The sequence below is a fragment of the Notechis scutatus genome, chromosome Z (genome assembly GCF_049901735.1).
Source record: "Notechis scutatus isolate UNSWTSFEM ecotype Mainland chromosome Z, rNotScu1.2, whole genome shotgun sequence".
NCBI classification, from domain to species: domain Eukaryota; kingdom Metazoa; phylum Chordata; class Lepidosauria; order Squamata; family Elapidae; genus Notechis; species Notechis scutatus.
In genome coordinates, this window is record NC_142025.1 from 108,483,330 (window position 1) to 108,494,539 (window position 11,210).

General features: G+C 40.1%; 1 protein-coding gene across 1 annotated transcript; it reads right to left on the reverse strand.

Annotated features, from left to right (window-relative positions):
• Window positions 1-1,610: 1,610 nt before the first annotated feature.
• Window positions 1,611-10,270, reverse strand: LOC113423011 (serine/threonine-protein kinase SBK2-like). Its single transcript, XM_026684219.2, has 4 exons — window positions 10,021-10,270; window positions 6,733-6,897; window positions 5,489-5,691; window positions 1,611-4,142 (listed from the first exon to the last, which is right to left on the reverse strand). Exons 1-4 carry the CDS (start codon window positions 10,058-10,060, stop codon window positions 3,549-3,551), a joined length of 1,002 nt encoding a protein of 333 aa, XP_026540004.1. The 5' UTR covers window positions 10,061-10,270; the 3' UTR covers window positions 1,611-3,548.
• Window positions 10,271-11,210: the final 940 nt, after the last annotated feature.

Sequence of the window (11,210 nt, forward strand, 5' to 3'; positions counted from 1 at the left end):
TTTTAAAAAAATTCTTCTCTTTTAGAAAGGTGATTTTCGAAGAGGACATGTGGCCTTTTACAAAGGCTGCTTTATACCATTCTAGAAGTGGCTGCCACTCTTGTGAGTTCACAGAAGGGCTTCCTTCTGAGATATTGTACAAATGGCACCCACCTTCAGAATGGCATGAAGTCTGCAGGAAGGTAGAGCATTGTATGGCCTGGGTGTTATTTTGAAAAGTGTTCTATGGAAAAGGTAAGTGGAGCAAGGCACGTTGATGCAGGGAAGAGGACCAAGGAAGTGGGATCCAGTGGGGCAGGAAGCTGTACAAGTGATGCCTCAAGGGATAGGGAAGCCCTGGGGAGGGGGGGCGAGGTACAGGCCACATGTGAGCTAGGGAGGTGCTGCAATGAGGGGCTTTTTTGATAGCCTGTCCCTACCCCAAGGCACCCTGTACTTCACATAACGACTCATGTGGTCACTTAATCACAATGGGGAGAGCCAAGATTGTGGTCATTAAGTGAGGTTATCATATGAGTGCCTCACTTAATAACTGCAACAATGTAGGACTGTAATTCTAGGCCCAATTGTGGTTATAAGTCAAGAACCACCTATAATGATGTTCTAAAAATGGCTATCAATAAAACTAGTAATGACTTTAATTCTGATTTTAGGAAAGCAAATATTTGTGAAGCTATATAAAAAGAGAGACCAAAAGAAGATAGATATGCCTGAGTATATCTCCCCCACATCCCCCAGGAATGTGGTGGAATACTCAGAGGATAAAATAAGAATTTTACTTCACATTACTAACAAGGAGTATATCATACATCTGAATGTTAATATAAAAAATATCAAATAAAGAGGACTATGTTTGATTACTGGCTGAATGTTAATAAGGAATTGATAATGAAGGGAAACATTAAGAAATGTGATTTGCAGTCTGAAATGACAGAGCGTATTTTAGTATAATATTCTACAGGTAGTCCTTGACTTAAGACTACAATGGGGACAGAAAAACTCATCCTTAATAACTATCCTTGGTAAACTGTGGTTTGTGACTTTCCTATTGACTGTCTTGTCAGAAGTTGCTTGGAAAGATGCCAAATCAGAGACCTGACTGCAGAATGCTGCAGCCATTGTAAATGTGTGATGGCTGCCAATTGCCCAAATTGTAATTATGTGACCATAGAGATGCTGTGGTAGTGTTAAGTGGGAGAACCAGTTATTTTTATCAGTTGTAATCTTGGATGGTTGCTAAACAAATGGTTGTTAAGTGAAGACTGTTTGTATTACTGCCTTCTGCCAATTGTGTGGTTAAGAAAACTAAGAAAAGAACCAAGGATTTTAAAAAATGGTAAGCCATAAAAAGATTTTGGGAAAAGACTGACAAAATGACAAAAAGGAAGGACTGTAATAATTAGCAACAAGGCCAAACAAAAGAGAACTAAAAAAATGTGAGAGGAGGGGAATGAAAGCATTTTGTAGCTTGGAAATTGGGGAAAAAGCTGAGCTTTTATATTTTGACTCAGATTTAGTTTAATATTATCTCTTGGCTTCAAACCGAGATAATCTTTCTTTAAAATAATATGGCAGTAGAACCTGAAAAGAATATAAGCACCAATATATTGTTTACAATATAAATCTATACACTTTATTTACAACTGTACACTTCAGTGAATATTATAGCATTAAATCAGTTATATACATACAGTGCTGGAATCACAACAGCATCAATTTCAGAACCCCAGTTTTATGCTCTCAGAAACTCTGGACAATTTTACCACATAAAAATCACAGGACTTCTTGCAATAAAACCTCACTTTGCCATCCTTTAGTTAGATAAGCCTCAGCAGAGCTGACAAAGAGTTATATAACTGTTCATTTATCATCTTTATATCCAAGTTTCTTGGGTAATTTAAAAAAATGACTCCATGCTTCACAACAATATCAAATAAATTTCTTGCATTTGACTGCTGTTTTAGGAAAGGGGGTCACTAATTTTTACCTCATTCATTCATAGTGTCATGCCCCCTCAGAGCCTGAATCTGCAGAAGAAGATGAGCCAGAACTGGAGCAGATGGAGATCAAAGGGGCAGCTTTGTGGGTGTCAGAGGAATATGGGGAGGAGCAGGCCAAGTCAGGCTAGGGCCTTTCAGGATTGGGACACCTTGTAGGCAGGGAAGAATGGGGGTAGGATGACCAAGAGAGGCTAAGCAGTGAACATGAGAGACAGAGTTCAGGCAATGAGCAAGGACCACCCCCTCCTGATCCTCAAGCATGGAGAGTGGAGAGAAAGTGGGAACAGTGCAGGCTTACCCAACTACTCTGGAGGAGAGTGCCTACCCCACTCCATGTGGGGATTGAGATTTAAGGAGACGCTGTGGGGAGGGGCATTTGTCAGAAACAAACACTGAGTATTGTGTGCCATTGCCAATGTTGGATGTTTCCTGGACTTCTTGTTTTATTTCTTGCTTCCTGGATTAATTGCTTTGTTCCTTTGCTTCCTGGACTAACTGACTTATTCCCTTGCTTTGCTGGGTTTCTTGTTTTGCAGCCATTGTGCTCAAAGCATTGTGCTGGACTTGCAGCCAAAGGCTGCTGGAGAGGTGTGTGTGTGTTATCACTTTGCTCTGGGACTTGTCACAATTGTGGGAGCATTTGGGGAACATTTTGAACAATAAAGGGGCAGTTTGAACTGTCAGCTCTCGCCTCTGTGCCATGTCCCAGGTCATCATCATAATTATAAACTGTCTCCATTTTATCTCATCCAAAATGAATGAAGGAAGCTATGAGTGTTTGAGACTTTTTCACTTGGTTCCTTTCAAGAAGCTTTAAGAATTTGAGGGATAATTCTTGATTAAGGAAAGTGTCAGGTCCACCATCCTGTCCTGCCATTCTGTTGGAAGGAGGGGGGAGGAGGTTCGCTGGCATTTTCACATGCTTTGATTGTAACTGAGAATTAGGGAGGGAGACTGTCTTCAGAGATGGAGCAGATTATCTCCCAGCCTGACTTTAAGGCTGTCCTGCTCTGAGGGTGACCTGTTATCTTCCTATCACTTCAGAGTTTCCATAACAACCTTGTGGCATCACATTGGCTGCCGGTAGATTGATCAGGGGGGTTAGATTTGGGGAAACAAAAAAATGCTGTTTGCATCGCATGGACTTTTTCAGATTTCACCTTGCTTCCCTGCAATAACTTTCTCTCAGTAAAAGTTATTTTGATTCAATTTAGTGCATTCAAGAGATTTCCTTTCCTGAAGGACTACCTGAGGCAGGTCCTTACAGAAAGACAACTCAAATCTTTTGAAACTCTGATCTAGAACAGAGACAGGAAATTGGAAAGCAATACTTCCAAGATTAATTCACATAAGTTTTCCCTGAATCGGCTTCTCTTTCCTTGCTCAGTAAGCAGCTTGTTTTGTTTCCTAGTCATCTTTTGTCTGTTTCTCTGGATTGACTGATTTTTACCAAACAAAATGTCTTCATTAGGTGATGGTATCTTTGGTCCTTTCAAAGCTAAGGTGACATTTCAAACCTCTTGTTTCTCCTTGCAATACTCTTGGTCTTTAGCATCGCCGAGTAGTGCCAAGAAGTTCTCTGCTGGGTCGGACACGACTCTTTATTTCCGGTAGCAACCAAGGTGTTTTGATGTAATTCATAATCACCTTGGCAGGGCTACGGAGTGCTGGGTTGGGTGTCAGGAGCCCTTGCAACATTTCTAATGCTTGGGGAGTGAAATGTTCCCAATGGGCTGGAAGTGAAACAAAACGGGGGCTACGATGCCAGGAGACAAAGCTGCGATAATGCTGATCAGAAGGCACAGCTGTAAGCCAGGGGAAGTAGCCAGTTAGCACACAGAATAACAGCACTCCAAGAGCCCAGGTGTCAAGGCTGGGCTGGGCTTCCAGATGAGCTTTGGGGCCCAGGACACACATTTCAGGTGCAGTATAAGGCAAACTTTCAGGCAAAGCCTTAATGGCTTGGCCCCTCAGGCAGCTCAGCCCAAAATCAGTCAGCTTGATGCGCCGGCATTCAGGGTCACAAAGCAGTACATTTTCTGGTTTGACATCTCGATGGATTAGCCCTTTGGATTCCATGTACTCCAGGGCACTTGCAAGCTGCAGGGCACAGCGTTTTATCCGTTGCTCAGGTATGCCAACCTGGAAATATAAGATGACATTTGTAAGCCACAGCCTCACAGTTGTCCTAGAAATGAGGAGAAATATCTGGATCCATTACTTGGTCCTTTTGAACTCTTAGAGGATAATTAAAATAGGATTCTTCATGATCTTAAGGTACTTTTTAAATATGTGGTGGTTCTTTTTAACAGCTTACAGCTGATTTACCAATTTGATCTGTAAGGCCAGCAAAGGGAACACAAAGTCTTTTAAAAGCACTCACATTTCAGGCAGCTTTCCAAGAAGTAACTTGAGACATAAACAAGAAGAGGAAACCGGCATAAGCTTGGGTTGTGTTCAGTGTTTATCACATAATACAAACAGTGTCTGGCATCCAAAAGCTAGTATAGAAGATAGTTCGTGTCTCTTTCTAGTTATATATTTTCAAAATATAATAATTAGAACTTTTTTTTAATAAACAGTTGATGCCATCTTCAAAGAAGTACTTTCCCTTCTCTCACAGTAGGAAGTACCTTTTTCTGAGCAACTGTCCTCTACAACAGGAATGTGTGCAACAGTTAAAGACATGCTTTTTGACTCAAAATATTTCTTCTATCCATGAGTACATATAAGGAATAAATGTATAATAATAAATAAGTGCACATAAGGAATAAATCAACCAGCTGGAATTTTGCAATCCAAAAAAGCAAATTTGAATTCAATCTCATCACCAAAAGCATGGTTTATACATGGTTTATATAGGCTGAAAGTTCATTATATAGATTAGATAGCCTTGGGTAATAGAAGGAAGATGATATATAAAATTTCTAAATGAACAGGAATAATTCCAGTGTTAGGGAGAGCAACGAAAGTACTGTCCACATCCTTAATGGGAAATCTATCTCTCTATCTCTCTCTCTCCCTCCCTCCCTCCCTCCACCTCTCTTTCTCCCTCTCCTTCCCCCTCCCCCTCTCCTTTCTCCATCTTTCTCTCCCTCTCCTCTTCCCCTCCCCTTCTCCGTTCTCTGTCTCTGTCTTTCTCCCTCCCTCTTCCTCTCCCCCCTCTTTCTCTCTCTTTCCTGCTGTCTCAAGACCACAGTCCTGGGAAAGCTCAGGATGTCGTGCCTAGTACTACTAAAATTCATCCCCACAAAGACCCTCAATTGAGAAAATTGCGAAGACATCAATTGGAATTCCAATGGCTGAGTGTGCGTTTGAATCTCCCTATCATCACTTGCATTACAAAGTAACTTTGGTAGCAGCCTTTTTCTTTTTTGAAATATCTTGATGATGGATTATGCGTGTTGAAGGATGATTTCTGCATGTTTCACTATTTGTCATCTCATCTGTTTAGATACTACTGTAAATTATTTGTTGTAGGTACTTACCTTTGGCACCATGAGAGAGTAGAGGTCACGAGCCAATGCCAATTCTTGTGCAAAGACATAGTGTTGGGGAGTTTGGAAGGCAATCCCAAGGGCAGTGGCAATGCAGGGGTGCGCCCCCAAAGTCAGTGCAATGCAATATTCACTAAGGAAATCCTGTAGTTCTGTATCTTTTTTATGTACAAATTTCAGTGCCATGGGGGTTCCTGAAAGAGAAGAGAGCTTGGTTCATGAAAAGGAGAAGAAATCCATGTTCTAACTTCTCATTCTGGTTTGAACTAGTTTGACATGCAGGTAGGTATTCATTTGATGTTATTCCTTCATTTTATTCCCATAACAAATGTGTAAGATAGGCTAGGCTAAGAAAAAATGATAATAGTATGTGGAAATGACCTTGGGAGAGAGGAAGAAGAGTTGCAGACTGGATAACTGACATGTAAAAGGTATCTTAGTCCACAGAAGGACTGAGAAGCATTTCAGAAGGGACCCTCCCTAGTTTTCTGGAGAGTAAAAGGAGAGGAGGTGAGAAGTCATTTCAGTCTTAACAGAATAACAAATTTGGAACGGAGCTTGGGGATCTTCTAGTCCAACCCCCTGCTCAACCCTATACCATTTCGGGCAAATTGATGTCCAATCTCTTCTTAAAAACCTCCAGTGTTAGATTACCCAGACCTTCTAGAGGTAAGTTGTTTCACTAATTAATTGTTCTAGTTGTCAGAAAATTTCACCTTATTTCTAAGTTGCTTCTCTCCTTAATTAATTGTTTCTTGTTCTGTCTTTAGGTGCTTTGGATAATAGGTTGACCCCCCGCCTTCTTTGTGGCAGCCCCCTAGATATAGTATTGGAACACTGCTATCATGTCAGCCCCTAGTACTTCTCTTCATTAAATTAGACATACCCAATTCCAGCAACCATTCATATGTTTTTAGCCTCCAGCCCCCAAATAATCTTTGTTCTTCTTTGCACTCTTTCTAGACTCTCAACATATTTTTCCAAGATATTAACAGAACAGTTGCAGTCTTGCAAGATTCTTTTAATATAGCTTTAAAATAAAGATAAAATTAGTATCCATACTCATATTTCTGAGTCTGCACTGATTCAAGGGATTAGCAATGGCTGAATTCTTGCAAAATCCAAGGCACTTTGGTTTTGCTTGAAAACATTTTCCAGATGTGCACAAACTTTACTAATTATTTTGATTCATAGCCTTCCCTATTTCTTCTTTTGCCTTCTGAATCCATACTCACCTTGGTGATGGTGAACTGCCATCAATACGTGCCCAAAGGAACCACTGCCCAGCTCTCGGAGGATGGTGTAACTACTGGTCACCTCCACCTGAGGTAGGTTCTGAGCTGTCAGCTGCACCATTTCCTCAAGTCGTTTTCCAATGTCACCAGGGATTAGTTTCATGACTGCAGGGAAAGAGAAACATAGATACATATAGACAAGGCTTGAGGTGAACATAGAAGCCATCATTAGATAAGTAGCACCTTATCTGTATGAGGCTTTCTTGAAGTTTGTCCTACTAAGACAAAATATCATTTTTATTATTCCTTTGAGTCCCTGGTTTTCATTTGGAGAAAGGATGTGGTATAAATCTCACAAAAGAAATAAACATTTTCCCTTTCACAGCTGACTACTTTTGGAAGCCACAAAGTGCCTTTGAAAGATTTAAGTATTTTGACAGTCAAAAGTTGCAGGACACAAAACAAAAATGGAATTACAGTATTATAGAATTAAGTACGTAAGATGCTTGATAGTTTTATCCCTATAGAAGCTTGTTGTAAGATCATAGTTCTGCACAGCCACCCACTTGGCCTACTGTAGGGGCCTTAACACCCAACTTTGCCAATTGGCTTGGGCCCTTATGGGGGTGTATTGTACTGAAGGCGGCCAATGGATCGAGAGATGATTCTGGTTTTACCCCATTGCCCATTTCCTTAGGTATCTTTTAGTCTTATTGTTAATCATTTTTATTTAAATTTTTTACTGTTTTGTACTGCTGGTTTTACTTTATTGTAAACTGCCTAGAGTCATCTCTGGGTGAGATGGGTGGCGAAAGAAAAGAAAAAGAAAGAAAGAGAAAAAGAAAGAGAAAAAGAAAGAAAGAAAGAAAGAAAGAAAGAAAGACAGAAAGAAAGAAAGAAAGAAAGAAAGAAAGAAAGAAAGAAAGAAAGAAAGAAAGAAAGAAAGAAAGAAAGAAAGAAAGAAAGAAAGAAAGAAAGAAAAGGGGGAAAAAGAAAAGAAAGGCCAGTGGGGGCTTTACAGATAATTTGGTGTATAGTATTCTGCCAAAAATCATGGCTGGGAATCATTCCTTGCTGTCAAATATTGCTATACTCCTTCATAGATTTTAAGCTGCATGTGCATGATCTATAAAATAGGAATGAAAGAAAACATACATTTAAAAAAATAGAATGAATGCATTAGTAAGAATCATGGTGGATCTTGCAAACTAATGAAGATAATTTTATTACTCCCTTACTTGTCTGCTCTTCAGTTGAGTTTAAAAGCTGAATAAATAGTCCTCAATTTATGATCATATGTTCAGTCATCATTTGAAGTTATGACAGCACTGAATGAATGATGGTTTTGAATGATCCCTGGAATTCCAGCTGTCTCAGCACTCTTGCGGTCACAGGACTATAATCTGGGTGCTTGGCAGCCAGCTCTTATTTACCACCAGTCATATTGCCCCATGATCACATGATTGCCATTTGCAACCTTCCCCACCTCCAGAAAGTCAGTGGGAAAGCCAAGTTGTTGGGATAAGTCTTCTCTACTCGTGGTGGTGCAGTGGTTAGAATGAATTACTGAAGACTACTTCTGATGACTGCTGGCTGCCTCCAGTTTGGCAGTTTGAATCTTACCTGTTCAGGGTTGACTCAGCCTTCCATCCTTCCGAAGTCAGTAAAATGAAGAGCCAGATTGTTGGGGGCAATATACTGACTCTGTAAACTGCTTAGGGAGGGCTGTAAAGCACTGTGAAGGGATATGTAAGTCTAAGTGCTATTGCTATTGCTACTCCTTTAAATTACCCTCCTGCCCCTCAGCACTTGAGCTGTGCTGGCCACTCACACATTCCAAAATACCTTGCTACAACCCTTGCTGTGCCTCCCTTATACCAACCCACCTTGCACCTTCTCCCACCTGGCAGAAGTCCTTTCCTGTTTGTTGGCGTACTTGCAACTTTCTGCTGATTTTTCTCACTAAGGTGGTTGTGGAAAACCAGCAGGAAATTGCCTTGCCTAACAACCATGAGATTTGGTTAATGACAGCCACTGGGACTGCTTGGATTGCTATTCAAGCAATGTAATTGCAATCCAGTGTAATCATAGCACATTATGATTACTTAAGAAAAGAACTCCAGTCATAATTGTCACCTTAAGATAATGTGTACCTGGTTGCTATTCCTCCCATCCCCACCCCAACACACACAGCAATATGGACAATGAATGAAAAATGCTAGTTATCAGGGAATAACTTATCAAATTCCAGGGGAAATTTTGCCATGCTCTAAATGTTACATCAGCAATTAAAATGTGCTCGAAACTTCACTTACTGTTCAGCAAGATGTTATGATATAAATCAGATTTGCAACTCTGGAAGATCATATATTATATTTAGAACACTTCTGTCTCCCTGGCACCAGCAGTTTAAGGCTATATTCTTTAACTTTTGTTTGCATTTTTTCTCACACCAGCCCTATGAAGTAGATTACACTGAAATTAGCCCAAAATTATACAGTGTATGTAATGCCACGGGATTTAAACCTGATTCTCCAATCCATGCAGATTCAAATAGAATAACTGCATAAAAAATAATGATTTCACTGCAGACATGTTCTAAGGTGATCATGGGTGTTTTGTCCTCAAATATAACATTACTTTCTATTTACTTTCACTGTTCCTTACTTGTTTTGAAGCAACATATATTCCAACAGGAGAACATAATTCTTTCTGGCAAAACTTCAGAAATAACTACACCCCTGTGTTTACATAAGCAGATAAAGCAAATTCTAGACTGTGTACATACTGAAGGACAACCCTTCAGTTTTATCAAATTGCAAAATAACACAAGACCCAGAATGCTGGCCCAGGTGCGTAGAAAAGTTATGGTAAATGCTGGAGTACATACACTTAAGTTATTAAGTACTGAATGCTTCTGCTGACATATAAATACCATTTTCTCAAAAAGCAACTGCAACCAATCCTATCAAAATTGGAAAAAAATACTTTTAAGATAGAGAATGTGTTTTATAGGCAGAGAGGTTTTACTTCCAACATTTCAAAGCACTGACAGCAGATGGAAGGGAATAATATAAAGAACTTTTGCGTTCACCACAAAGCACGACAATGGATTCCTCCTCACCCCCAAGAGCTCTACATATTCCTTTTAAGTTGCAACAAATGCCGTTGATGCAAGAGAATAAGCAAAAGAAAGCCATAGGAACTTTCAGTCAATTGCACCATTGGCCTGTAGGCTTTGCAATTATTAGAAATAACAATCTAAGTGTCTCTACAGCAGATCCTTACCTGCAACTCTGGAGCTGGAGCATATGTGCCTCTTTTCCATGTATTTCTTCCTATTTTGTTGATTAAACAGTCAATCCTGCCTTGTCAGCCTATTCAGTACCTGTTCCATGCAGATCCCCATAGCACCTTTTATAGTAACTACTTCCCATCTGATTCTGTCCAGTCACATTAATAGGGAACTGTACCAAACCACTCCTCTCATCTCTTCTCCACTTTGCCCCAAAAGGTCAAGACTTTGGAAGTCCAGGCAGTTCCATGGGACAGGATTAACAGCCACTTATCAAGGTTATTTTTACTGCTCTTACCCAGATGGTTTCATACTTATATGTACCAGATGTTCCTGGAAAGAAATGCTTCTCCTGTCTCTGGAGAACTAATGGTTAAGCTTTGATGAGAGAAAGTCTTGAGACAGAATGAAAGGGAACTTTACTGGGGTCCCCATAGAAACTCACAGTTTCCATGCTGATAGATCAGCACAAGCTGCTTAAGCATACACTACTTTCCTTGCACCTTGGTTTTAACTCTGGGTCTCTCACATACATTTGTTGAATTCAATCCAGATGACACCAGTTTGTTTTGAGGAGTGAACATGTGGATAATTTTGGGGTTCTACACTGGTTTATCTGAAAAACAAGAGCAAATCTGAGCCTTTTCATTTTGTCAAGAATGAAAATGGTGAATAGTGTTTATTTCCCTACTGTCTTGCTTTGCTTTACTTCACTATGTTCTGGGTGCAAGCAATCCCTTCTTTTCTGCTGCAATCTAGGCATGACAGGCAAGGATTTAAAAAGTAAAGTTTCCTTTGTGTCAAACATTTCATCATGAAAACAACTATGTAGTTTTCTCAGCAATAGTATGAATGATTTGTCACTGTCTTCTTTCAGGGTTTCTTGATTGTTGGTGTTGGAAGTTAAAACCCACCCTCTCGTAGGAAAATGAAATATTTTAGGATATACTAAAAAGGCAGAATATTTCCCCTAAAAAGAAAAGTAGAAACTCAGAGAGGCAGAAACTCAGCGCCCCCCTTTGCCAATGGACCATTATTTTGGCCTAGGCCAGTCTATTTTACATAACAAAGATCTACCCCAGGTAGAGTGGTAATAGGAATTGCCCAAAGCCCTTTCATTACATCATCATCCAGCAAGGCTCAACCAAGCCTGGGACTCAGGACAGCCTACAGAGTTCCCCTT